The following is a 13,114-nucleotide window of genomic DNA, read 5'->3' as shown; positions in this document are numbered from 1 at the left end:
CCTGGCAAAGAGCAGCCCCGCAGCTCCCGATCCCCGTGTGAGCCCACGGGAGGGGCCGATGTGCGGGGCCCGAGTGGGAGAGGGAGGTGGAAGGCTCCGAGCGGAGCTCTGCTCGAGGCAATGCAGCCCCGGGGCGATTGGGGCCGTCCCCGCAAACCCCGGGCTCTGCGTGCAGCTCCGTGCTGCAGTTGATCGATGTCGATCCAAAATGTCATAAGGGAAGGAGTGAGGGAGAGAGAGAAAAAGAGAAATTGGCTTATTAAGCTAAAAGCATTATCTAAACGAGCTGGCATGAGAGCAAGCTGCACGGCCACTTGTGTTATTAAAGTGCATTTTAAATCAGTTGTGGTGTGCTGGGGCACACGGGGACAGCTGTGCCCTGAGATCCCACACACTGTGCCCCCACTCCAGCCCCAAAAAGCCCCCGGGGGCTGCAGGGCAAAGTGGTGGGAGGAGGACAGCAGGAACACAGCTGCCAACTGCTGTTCCTTGCTGCAATGTGACCCCTCTGCCACAGCACCCTGTGCTCCAGGAGTTCAAATCTGGGGCGTGTGGATGTTTTGGGGGCTTCTGGAGGTTTAGGGAGGGAGTTCTGGGGGGGAGGATGGCTCAATGACTCTGAAGGAATGAGAACTCACCTCCCTGCTGGCAGCATTGAGGATGCAATGGCAAGTGACTGGGGGGGGGGGGAAAGGAGTCAAAAGAAAACTTCAGGCACCTTTCACTATAAAAAACAAATCTTTTATGTAAAAAATAAACCTAAAGAAAACCCACAACACCCCCACTGCCATGCTAGTGACAATACAAAAGGCTGATTTCCCCAGAACACCGTGGAAAACAAAATAGCTGGATCCAAATATATATAAATTGTCAACATACGAGATCGGAAATAGCACCATGCTTCCCCTGCCCAGACACACACAGAGCCCCCCGAGGGGGGCAGGGCCCACAGCTTCAGGCTCAGTGCCCCCACTGATGGCTGGGGGTGCCCATGAGAGGGCAGGAGCTGCACAGCCCCCGCTGCGTGGGAGCAAACCGAGCCCCAAGCGGGGTCCGGGATGCAAAGGGTCCAGTGAGCAGCATCTCCCAGCCAGGGGTGGGCAGAAGGTGTCTCTAAAATCCAATCTCAAACTGGCATTCAGAGAGGTGAAAACCCAATTTTCTGTCTGCGCCGCAGGGTCATGTAACAAAAAGAAACATAAAAAGGCCAGGGGAAGAGAGAGGAGAAGAGCAGGAGCTGCATCCTGAAGGGCAGCGCAGCCGGGGACGCTCTGCCCGCAGTTGTCTGCACTGCAGCTGCACTGCTCAGCCCCATCCCTGTGCCATCCTGCAGGCAGCCAGCTGGGACCACACGCAGCCCCACAGCCCCCCGTGCCCCATCTCAGTCCTGTGTGGTCAAAGGGATGCCAGAGGGAGTAGGCAAACGTTCCTTTGTGTGTTACGTGGCCTGACAGGCGCTGGTGAGGATGCGAGCCACACGTGCTTGCCCATCTGATGTGCCCATGGGCTGGCTGTTCTTCCCCAGGAGCTGGGCAGAGAGAGGCGAGGGGGGGGGGGGAGGGGGAGGGCTGGGGGCTGCCTCCTCATTTGGCTGGCTTGGTGATGATGCGAGCGGAGAAGTCAAAGAGGTTCTTGTTGATTTTCCGGAGGGTGCTCACCTCCTCTTCCAGCTCGCTCACCTGGATCGTCAGATGCTCCTGGTCTCCCATCAGGTTCTGCGGCAGAAAAATGTGACAGAAGAACTTCAAGGACCTGGAGCTCAGTTCTAGCAAGCTGAGGTTGGTGCTCCCCAGGACAGGAGTACATCCCAAACCATTTAATCCCCTCCCTTCTTCATCTCCCATCCAAAAGCTGCAGTCCCTCCGACACCATCAGAGGATTCCAGGATTTGTTCCCCCATCCCAGCTCTGCTGCCATAGGACCCCTGAAGGGATCTGTCTCAGGAGAAAGTGCCTCTCCCCCCCTTTTTCCCCCAGAGCAGCTCTCACCTTTTCTCTCGTTGAGCACATCTGAGAGTACATCTTCTCAGCCTTCTCTAGATAGCTCTCCCCAGACTCCTGCAAGGACCAGATGGAAACGATTGACGCAGAGGACCTGGGCCCTCCCCCAGCAGCCCCAGCACAGGGCACGCTGTGGTGGAAGGTGAAGATGTCCCCTGTCCCCTACACTCAGCAAAGCAAGAAGGAAGCAGTGCCATGGGTACGGCCAATATCCTTTGGTGCAGCAGCAGCAGAGCGTGGCTGCAACCCCTCTTCAAAACAGAAAGCCTGCGCTTGGGTAGGGGTCCCAAAAAGTCCCTCTGAGGGTGCCAATGCAGGGGTCTGACAGCAAAGGAAGCCTGGAGGACAGCACAAGGCTCTGGGTTTATTATACTGCTGCTGCTCCCCCCAGCGCCATGCTGCTGGCATGCTGACATTTCCAAATCAGCTCCAGCCCCTCTGCTGAGCTGCAGGCAAACAGCCCCACCTGGTTGGGCTGACACTGCGCTGCATGGAGCTCATCCATCAGCAGGGACAGTGCTGTCACTTCTCCCAGGGACAGATGCTGATAGAGGAGGGAAAAAGCTCTGGGGCTGCTGGCAAACAGGACAGGGACAGACAGAGTGGTATGGCAGTGAGCCCGTGAGCATTCATGGCACAGGACAGTCCCTGTGCCTGGGGATGGCAGCGCTGGGGCTCAGGACTGACATACAGCAGAGAGAGCCCATATCACAGCACCAGGCAGGGAGGACAAATGACTGCACCAGCCAGGACTGCAAGGGGAGCACAAAGGGAGGGAGAATGGATTTCACTGCATTGGAGAATGGACTTTATGGAGTGGGGGAAAAAGGCCTCTGGTTTAAAAAAAAAAGAAAAAGAAAAAAAAGAAAAAAAAAAAAAAAGAGGATGCTCAGTAGAGGATCTCGGCATGCAGGACTCAGTGCAGCAGAGCTCCAGCTCCTCCATGCCACCACAGCTGGCACAGGGGAGGCCTCCAGGGGATGCAGCCAGAGCCCTGCAGTGCCTCAGATCTGGAGTGACTCTCTTGCAGCCAAGAGCAGCCCAGGGGCAGCTGAGAGCAGGGGCAGTGCCTGGCAGAAGGACTCGAGCTCCCTGTCAGGGCGGTCCAACAGCTTTAGGAAACAGAACCGGGGGAAGCTGAGCAGCACCAGAGAAGGCAGAGAGAGGGAGGAAAGGGAAGCACTCATGGGACGCAGTTCTGTGCAGGGACGAGCCCACACTTTCCCAGGAGCTGGGAATGCTCCACTCAGCTCAGGCCTCGTGAGCCCTATCCTTTGCCTCACTCTAAGCCATGGAGCAACCATCCTACCAGCCCTGAACCCACTGCAGGATCCCTCACTGCCCACTGTGCACTACTCCACTAACAAGAAGCGCCCCAGGTCTTTCCCCAGTGCCACAAGGGGAGCTCACCAGACCCCAAGGAGCTGCTGACCGTTTGCAGACATCAAGCTGGGGGAGAATCCTGCATCCCCCCATGCAAACCCTCCTCCCAGTGCCTTCCTCCTGCCCAGTACCTGCTGGTGCAGCCCAAGGCGCAGCATCACTCCCTCGCTGCCCTGCTCATCAGTGCTTTCAGTGCCATAGAGGTGCTTGCTGAATTTAGGAAGAGGCACGCTGGGTTTCCCATCTGGGTTGAGCATGTTGGCTGGAGCCAGCACTATGAAGGCGTTCGTAACCGGACCTGGAGGGGGGGGGACGACGACAGAGAGGTGAGGATGGGTCACTTCTCTATCCCCGCCCTTCCCCCCCCCCAGCATGTTTCTTGGGCAGAACAAACACAGCTGGAGGGGTAGATGGCAGCTGCAGGAGCCAGGACCTGCTCATCCCTCAGCACAGTGGGACAGCACAGCTCTCAGCCCCAGGGACACACCGTGCCCCCCCCCTTCCCCCCCCACACACACAGTGATCCACCCATCCTCTGCAGCATCAGCCATCCGTCAGCCCCTGCGGCTCACGCTGCTGCCTCCTGGTAATGATCTATCACATGCACTCGTTTGGCAGAGCTAACGAGAGCTTTAATTACTACACTTACCCACACAGGCTGCTGCTTTCTGTCAGCAGCCCCCTCCGCCCCCCGCTGCGAGCTCACACTCAAATTCCCACTTCTCCCCATATCCCTGCATTGGCTGCAGGACCTCCGGCCCCTGTGGCTCTCAGCCCCCCACAGCCCCCGGCTCGTGTGTGAATGGAGCTCCAGCACTGCTCATAAATCCTGGCCATCCATCTTCCTCACCTCAACTCGACCGCACAAAGGGAAAGGTTAAAAGGATCCAGATGCACCTGAGCGAAGGCAGGCTGCCACCAGAGGCACAGAAAGCTGCACAGCAGGGAAGAAGCCCAGCCTGGGGGCTGGAGCAGCCTGATGCTCTGGGTCTGTGCTAAGGAAGCACCTCTGAAGTGGAAAGATCAGCAGCCCAAGTGAGAGCAGAGATGGCCCCAAAGCTCAGCCTTTCTTGCACACTGGGTCCTGGCCTGCAAACCAATGCTCTGCCACACACTCTGTCCAGAAGGTGCTCAGCCAGGAGTCCCAGGCTGCCCTCTCCAGCTGCTCCTTGCCAATGCTTTGCTGGAACAAACAACTGCTCCCTCCCTAAAAAAGAAGTTTGCTGCTGGTAATGAAAACAGCCATTAGTGAGATTACCACCTCTGGCTCACCGGGGGTTATTTGGAAGAAGGGAGCAAGAAAGGTGCAGGGATAAGATCTCAGAACTGGCTCATGAGCCCCCAGGTCTGGTCACCACTGAGGCACAGACCCTTCCAGCAGAGCCAGCCCAGCTCATCCCCTCCAAACCAATCATCAGGGACGGCTCAGCACTGGGCAGTGAGTAATGTCCTGCCAGCACGGGACCGAGGGAGAATAAATAATCCAGCTCCAAGGCAGGTGCCAGCAGGACAGACTCAAATGGAGCACACCCACACCGCCTCGTTTGAGCCAGTCCTCAGAGACAGCCTGTGTCACCAAGAACAGTGCTGGCACGACGAGGGAACTGAGGTCCAGTGAGATTTGGGGACAGGGCTCCCACCACGGCCCACTGGCTCAGAGGTCTGCAGGCTCCCTGTGCAGCAGAACCTGCGCACACAGTGGCAGATGCTCTGCAGTAGCAGAGAGCAGCCCTTGCCCCAGCAGTCACAGCTCATTACCAGCAGCAGCACAGCTCCTCAGTGCCCGTCTCTCTTCCTGCGCTCTGCCCTAGCCAAGGACAAGCAAACCTTGGAGAAGCCCCCTGCATCCTTCCTGCCAGCACAGCCACGCTCCTCTCCAGCCCTGAGCCACGTCCAGTTCCTCTCATCTATTTCCAGCACCATCATGTGGGGAGGCCACTGGTTTCTCCTCTGCCCGCAGCTGCCTCCTTTGCCCCTGTGAGCAGAAGGACGTCATTGTCCAGAGCACACCAGGCCGGGGGTGGCTGTCATGTCAGCTGTGGCAGAGAAGCCCATGTCAGCTTTGCCTCGCAAAGGGAACATGCTGGAGGGACAGCAGAGCAGCAGCACGGAACAGACCTTGCCAGGAGGGCTATGCTGCAGCTTGGAGAGGCAGAAGGGAAGGCAAAGGGGAGGCCACAGCCTGCGAGCAGGAAGCCCACTGCTGGGACAGCTCCAGGAGAGAGGCAGCTTCAGGGAAAGAGGAGTCCCACATTCCTGATGCAGGAAAGCAAAGGAGAACTGGTGGTGTGCTGGGTCTCAGCACAGAGCCCCTGCTCCTGTGCTCCCCACAGTACAGCTCCCGCATTACATCCCACTCCCACGCTGCTCCCACACTCAGATGAAAATCCAGGCATCAGCGGGGTGGAAATGGTGCCAGCACTGCTGGGGAAGCCCAATCCCAGCCCGCAGGAAGAAGCCAGTCTGCAGAGGATGCAAAAAGCCCCCTCGCCTTCCAGCCCTAGCACCCAGCAGCACGGTGCTGCAGGGGCTTGTGTCTGACTGTGCTCCCTTGCAGGCTTGAGGAGGATTTTAATGTTTGGCTTGCAGTGAAAGTTTGGCCACCTCTCCTCTGATGACTCACACAGCTCAAGTTTTGCCTGCTTTCTCTTGTACTGCTAGCAGGGCAAGGCTGGATGGCTGCTGCAGCAGGTCCCTGGCAGAAAAGCAGAAGGAAAGAAGGAATGGGTCTGCACGCAGCCTGGATCTCACCGCCTGCAACACGAGGGCTAAATCCCCCACTGCTCTGAAGCACCTCACTTGCAAGCTTTGGTCTGTGTGGTTTATTGGAGCCATTTGCCTGAAATCCCAGCCTGCTGATATCGGATTCTATTCAGACCTAATGAGCTCATGGGTGCCTGCTGCTGGGGCCACGGTTTCTCCTTCAGACACATTCTCCCCCTCTCATTTCCTCCTCAAGTGCTCGGGTGTGTCTGGGAGAATTGCTCCCTTTGGAAAACAAGATCCTGGACTTCCTCAACGGCCGGGTGAAATCTGTGACTCACTTTCTGACAGTGCACAGAGAGCTTGTTAACAGACATGGGCAAGGTCAAAACCCCACTCCAGACAGCTAAGGCATCCCTTTAATGCCTCTGCCCTTCCCAAGAGGGTGAAACAAGCAGCATAGAAATGCCTGAATTGCCGAGGGCAGCGTCAGAGCAAAACAGCAGCGGCTTTTAACAGACAAGGAGGAAAGGATCATGGAGATAAGGGCATGCCTACCTTTGTGATTCATCGTCTTCAGGCACTGCTTGCTCTGGATGTCCCATAGCCGCACCGTTTCATCGTGTGAGCCAGAAAGCAACAGGCTGCCATCCGTGGAGACGGACAGACACGTCACCTGGTTCCTGGAATGGGGAAGGGATGTTTAAACTCAGGATGACCCAAGGTCTGCCAGAAACCAGCGAGGTGGGCAGTGAAATACGTGGCAGGTATGTCTGGTATCTCACCTGTGCCCTTTGAAGATCTTCCCATTCTCCCGCTCTGTCTGGAAGGTCCGGTCTCTCTGGACTGGCTGCAGACGTGGAGGATGGAAAGAAGAGTGAGAGGGGATTGAGTTCAGCAAGACTGAAGGCAGCAGATTCATTGGTGTGTCTGGACAGGGCAGAGGAGGTGCAGGGGAACACAGGGGTTCCCTGACAGATCATACTGTCACACAGGAAGGAGGTGGCAGTGGCTCACAGTGCCACACCAAGGCTGGGCCACACTATGGCAGTGCCAAGCAGCTCTGCAGCCCCAGCACTCACCCAGGCACAGAGGTCAACCTGGAATATGGATCCATCCATGCCACCGCAGAACATGTGATACTCTGAGAGGTCCAGGGTAACAGCCATGATCCCCACATCAAACAGGACTGAAAGCAGGAGCTCCCCGGATGAGATTTCCCAGAGCTGGAATAAAACAATGCAGGAGAATTAGGGGCTTAAACATTCACTGCTTGACTGGAAGAACACGCTGCTGCTTACCAGCACTGACATGCCCAGCAGCGAGCTGGCAGCACATACCAGCACCCCATCCCACTGTGGATGGAAACTGAGGCACAAGCTGGCCTGCCCTGGGTTGCTTGTTAAGTCCCACACTAACCAAGACAGAATCCAAATGAGATTCTGGAGGCAACGAGGCTCCTCAGCAGCTCTGACCCAGCCCCTGACCTTCCCGTACCCATCTCATCTCCCAGGGTGGATCCCTCCCAGCTCCAGCTCTGGAGTTGGTTGTGCCTAGAGGAGCCAGCTCTGTGTTCCACGTCCTTTCAGACGGAAGGGACAGCAGCAAAGGGAGATGAGAGGAAACTATCCCCACACCCTCCAGGGACAACAGAGATGACAAAGCACAAGTAGCCCTGGTCTGAGGGCAGGAGCAGAGAAACCACTGGTGTTTGGAGAGGCAAAACTCATTAGGTCTGGCAGCTCTGAGTCATCACAGAGGCAGCCAAGAAACTGAGCGACTGCAACCCACAGGGACAGCTCTGCAGAAATTCAGCTTTAACCCTCTGGGGCGTGCACACCTCTGGGACACTTTTTTGCCCAGACTGATCCAAGCCTTACCTTTGCTGTCTGGTCAAGGGATGCGGTGGCAGCTCGTGCCAAAGGTCCTCCAAAGCCACAGCACATGTCTGTGATGGGGAGGCTATGTCGGGACCACACGTGGCGAGGGTCTGGGATCTGGGAGGGCTCTGCCTGTAGAACACTGGAGGGGAGAGAACAAAGAAAAGGGTCAGCAGTGCTGGGGATGCCGAAGTAAAGCGGCTGTGAGGGAGAGCTGGCCAAGGCTCTGCTGCCTCTGTGTGCGTAGGAACCAAGCTGAAGTGGTCAGCAGCCACAGCACAAGAAGAGCGGGCACCAGAGAGATTCCCCACCCCAGGGGACAGAGCGCTCAGCTGCCATTACCTGGGGAAGGGCACAACCCACCCTTTGTTAAAAGGAGAAAGGCAATCAGAGGGATATGCTATGATAGGATAACACTGGAACAACTTGCCTAAGGAGGGCACAGACTCATCACCACTAAGCTTTAAGAACAGCTTAGAGATGGTAAGCTTAAGCAGAGCCAATCCTGCCTCCAGGATGTGGTGGCTGATCTCATGCTGTATTCCTTGCCCAGATGCTCTCTGCTCCCAGAATGAGATGTCCTTATGGCCACTGTTACCTGTACAAGTTCCACACCAGCGCCAGGCAGTCCTTTGCCCCCGAGAGAAAGTGGCTGCTGTCATCAGTGAAGCAGAGGCATGTGAGGTCCTGGTAGTGTCGGTTCAGGATGGCCAGGAGATTTCCATTGGAGACCTGAGGAAAGGGCAGGAGAACACTCAGCAAGGAGTAAACATAGCAAGAAGCAGTTTGAGCAGGTCTTGGCCACGGTGACTCTGGAATCCAGTGACAGCACTGCAGTTTCTCTGGTCAAGACACAAGCACGCAGTAAAGATTTCCTGTTTATTGTTAGTATTGCTCCGATGGCTTCCTCCAACCTCCCGTGGCATCTCAGCGCTCAGTTTGAAGGCACGCGATGGCTGCAGGGGTTACAAAGCCATAGAGGGCTGCTGCATTCCAGCCAGGGTGGGTGCTCTCAGACCAAGAGGATCAGGATGGACAAAGAGTTCCCTAAACTCAAAGCTTTTCTTATTAAAAGGCAACACTGCTGATGGGGAGGGAACTAAGGAGGTGGCGAGGGAGCACCATAGAAAAGAACAGAATCGACTCCCTCTCATCGTCTGAATTATATCTAAAAATAAAAGCAAACTGCAACTCAACAGTGAACAAGTGGTTTTGCAGAGCAGGTGGATAACTCGGGCTCTTGGATCCCATTTCCAGCTCTATGACGGTTTCCACGCGGCCTCTCCAATGTGTGCCTGTTTGCTCTGCCATCACCCACTGCTGCCAGCTGCTCTGAAACGTTGCCAAGGCAAGGCTAACTGGAAGCAAGGAGAAAGGACCATGCTTTGCAGATGAAGCAGAGCAGAAACCAGCTCAGAGCATCACAAGTAAGCAACTCCCACTTGCTGCAGTCTCAGCCCCAGCGTTCCCTGATGAATTAAGATAGAGCCACCCACGTAATAAGGCTCAAAACCATTCCCCCAAGACTGAGAGGTTTACAGGTTAGACATATTGGTCTTTAATCCTGGGGCTAGGAACAAGCTGTGTTCTTTTATTTACTTGGTGAAGCTCTTAGAATATAGCATAATCCCACGTAAACACCACCACTAATTGAAAATAGGATGATGACCAGAACGCATCAGCCTGTAGGGACATCCAGCTCACAAGTCACATACAAACATTAGGCCAGTATGTGGAAGGGATGCCAAATGAACACTAAGTCTTGGTTTCTGCACTGAGGAAGCAGCACCCAAGCCCACAACACCAAGCATCTGTAGCAGCTCCAAAACAAAAAGACCTAAACCTCACCCGGCCTCTTCCAGCAACATTCATCTCCCACCCTGCTATCACAAGCTGCTGGCAGCCAGCCCCAGCGTGGATCTCTAATGTGCGTGACCCAGAGAAGCCTCAACTCCACTGTGCAGCACAGCTATTATGGATCTATCCTCACCTGACAGGACTAGGGCAGTCACTATCCACAGAGAACGCAAATCTCTGTATTTCCATTCCTTTCAGCCCAACAGACCCTTATTAATCCATCACGGATCCAAACACAAACCTTCTTCTCTCCATGACTGCTGGGATTTTTCACTTCCCTCAGATCCAAATCACTTTAACCTACAGGGGGGTCGCACTTATTTCTAGGAGCCTTCAAACTGACACTTTATCCGTGCACAATTTTGAAGCCAGAAAGAACAGCACCAACAAGTTGCCAAAAGACGACCATAAATAACTGCAAAGTCTTATGGCAAACGTGAGGAGTCAGACCCCAGGCCCAGAAAGGTGAGGGAGGAAGCACTGTGCTGGAAAATCCTCAGCATGGGTGTCATGCAGACCCATTCCTGTGCCTCGAGGGGTTGTGAGCTCAGCAGCTCCACACTGAGCCCTGCATGGGCAGGGTGTGTTCCTCACCTCCCACAGGTAGATGCTCTCAGCAACACCAGCCAGGATGTAGAGCCCGTTGGGAGAAGCTGTGAGGCAGGTCACTGGTCCGGGGCAAATGATCTTCTGCTGGAGTTGATCCTGGAAACACAAAGACAACAGCAGCCATTTAGTATGAGTGGGAATTTGGGGAGGAAAAGAGAGGTTCAGCTCAAACTGGAGCATAGGAGAAGAGGCAGTGGAGAAGTGCAGTCTCTAGGATTGCACAAATCCCACTTAATTGCTGGGCGTTTTGCTTTGTGTTTAGTGAAAAGGTAAATTCCCCTTCTTCCCATCTGCATCCACACAACTCCAGCCATAGGCAGCAAGTGCCAAAGGTAAGAAATTTGGATAGAATTCTGTGAAGGGGAATCCTGGAGATTCAGCAGAAAACAAGCTAAAATTACACCAAAACAATATGAACTAAAAAGGGAAAAAAGAAAGAAAGAAAAAGAAAAGATGATGATCTGAGCTCACAGCCTGGGAGGAGAAATAAAAAGCTCTGCCATCAGCTCTTGGTTTGGGGGAACTGAAGCAGGCAGGAACAAACTCCAAGCTGCAGCAAGGAAGGGGCTGTGTGTGCACTCAAACTCAAGGGCTGCTGCTGCTCCCTGCAGCAAAACAGAAGGGAAACGGAGAGAGAGAGCAGCCGTGGGGCAAAGGGTCTGTGCTGCTGTCCTGACCCAGCTGATAAAAGGCTGGTCCTGGAGGGATGGGGGAGCAGTGAGGGGTTGGTCTGTCAGGCCAGGTGTGAGCCTGTGCATTTCCCATTTCCAGTAACATAAAGAGAACAAGATGGGGGTTTTGAGGCAGAGGTTTTCTCCATAATTCCCCTGACAAATCCTCCTGGAGAAGACCCTTAGGGCCCCATGGGGTTCAGTGTGGGGATCCCACAGCATGGAGGCACAGGGCCCAGCCAGTGCTGCTGCCCCATGGTGGGCACAGCGTGGGGCTCCCAGCAGTGTCCACCCGATGCAGAGGCAGTTGGGGCAACGCTGCATTTGGGGAAGGGAATCCCAGAATTAATTCCTCTTTGAGAACGGTTGTTTTATAGCAATGTGTGGAGATATCCCCTGTAAGGGAGCTCCAGGCTCTCCCCAAGAACTGGGGGGGGTGTGAGGGGAATCCAAGGCTAAACAGCACTATGTGGGGGCTTTGTGGGGTGCAGGGTGGGCTCAGGAACCTGATCAGGGCAGGGGGCACATAGAGGAGGGGGGGATCCGACCATGGGACGTCTGTATGGAGAATACAGAGCAGGAATGGAGATGGAGGTCCTTCTGGAGGGCTCCCACCACAGAGCTGGGGGGCTCTGCAGAAGGGGGGCCCTGGAGAAGATCGCAGCGCCCATATGAGGACTCCTGCTGACAGGAGGGCCCTGGGGACATCTCAGCATAGGGCCGCGGGGGCCCTAAGGAGGGGGCGTCTGACCATAGAGATGGTGGAGGTCTACGGATAGAGGGACCCTGGGGAGGCTCAGCGCAGGGTGAGACTCCTACGGAGGGGTTCCCCGGGTCGCCCCCCCCCGCTCTCCCCACGCCCTCCGCCGCCGGTACCTTCCTCTGCAGCTCCCACACGTTGATGTAGCTCTTGCCCAGCTGGGCTCCCAGCAGGTGTTCGCCTCCCAGCAGCGCCAACCCGCGCGGGCCGGTGTTCCCACCGCGATAGCCGGGCAAGGCGGAACCCGAATGCAGCTCCCAAACCGAGCAGTTACAAAGCGGCCCGGCGGCGTCCGACACCAACGCCACCTCCATGGGCGCCGCCATCTTCGCGGTCCGCCAGGGCCAGAGAGAGCGCGGCTGGCGCGCAGAGCGCCGCCCTTCCGCCGCGGCGTCCAATCAAGAGCGGCACCGCCGGTGGGCGGGGCCAGGTGGGCCGGAAGTTCAGCGGGGTGCAGCGTGGTCGGGGTGTGGGTGGGTGACCGCGGGGTGCCTCGTGGGGTCCTATAGGGACCATAGGGCACAGGGACCGCTGGCACCGGTCACCCCATTGGTATCCTATGTGAACCCTCTGGGACCCCCCCACAGCCCCGCGGAGGGGACACAAACTTCACACAACCATTTATTTTTTAATTATCATTATTTTTTTTTTAATATTTCATCAACTTTACAGGGTTACAATTGTCTTAAATATTCTGCAGCTTAAATACAATCTGTATAATAATGTTATTATAAAATGTAAACTTTCAGTGTTTTTATTTTCTCTTTTTTTATTTTTTTATTATTATTTTTATTATTTTTTTTTAATAATCAAAAGTTTCAATACCTGAACGTTTGCAAAACTGAAATATTCAGCTGGACGTGGGACGGAGCGCCCACAGCCGCCGCTCTCAGAGGTAGAAATGTGGTTTTATCTTTGTCTTTTTTTTTTTTTTTTGTCTTTTTTTCTTTTTTTGGTCTTTTGTGTTTTTTCTTTTTCTTTCCTTTTTTGTTTTCTTTTTCTTTTTTTTCTTTTTTTCCGTTTTTACCTGAGTTAAGATGTGCCCGCTGGATGAATGTCTGCAGCTGTTCCCCGTTCCTTTTCTTTTCCAAACCCCAGGGAAACTTTTTTTTTTTTTTTTAAATTAATTTTTTTCTTAATTGATATGCATAAGAGAAATAAAGCAGGAGGCGACATGCGCTCTCTCCAAAAAAAAAGGGGGAGGGGGGGTGTTTGAAGATAATTAGAACCCCAAATCCCAGTGGCTGTATA

General features: G+C 54.8%; 1 protein-coding gene across 1 annotated transcript; it reads right to left on the bottom strand.

The window, feature by feature from the left end:
* Positions 1-719: 719 nt before the first annotated feature.
* WDR18 (WD repeat domain 18) lies at positions 720-12,245 on the bottom strand. The gene is made up of 10 exons (XM_085211971.1): positions 11,980-12,245; positions 10,418-10,528; positions 8,565-8,698; positions 7,967-8,108; positions 7,169-7,312; positions 6,872-6,936; positions 6,645-6,769; positions 3,515-3,681; positions 1,989-2,057; positions 720-1,715 (listed from the first exon to the last, which is right to left on the bottom strand). Exons 1-10 carry the CDS (start codon positions 12,187-12,189, stop codon positions 1,584-1,586), a joined length of 1,299 nt encoding a protein of 432 aa, XP_085068097.1. The 5' UTR covers positions 12,190-12,245; the 3' UTR covers positions 720-1,583.
* Between the last annotated feature and the right edge of the window lie 869 nt (positions 12,246-13,114).

Source organism: Meleagris gallopavo, chromosome 30 (assembly GCF_905368555.1).
Source record: "Meleagris gallopavo chromosome 30, MGAL_WU_HG_1.1, whole genome shotgun sequence".
Classification (NCBI taxonomy): Eukaryota; Metazoa; Chordata; class Aves; order Galliformes; family Phasianidae; genus Meleagris; species Meleagris gallopavo.
The sequence above is the reverse complement of the archived record's forward strand: the minus strand, read 5'-3'. Positions and strand labels throughout refer to the sequence as shown.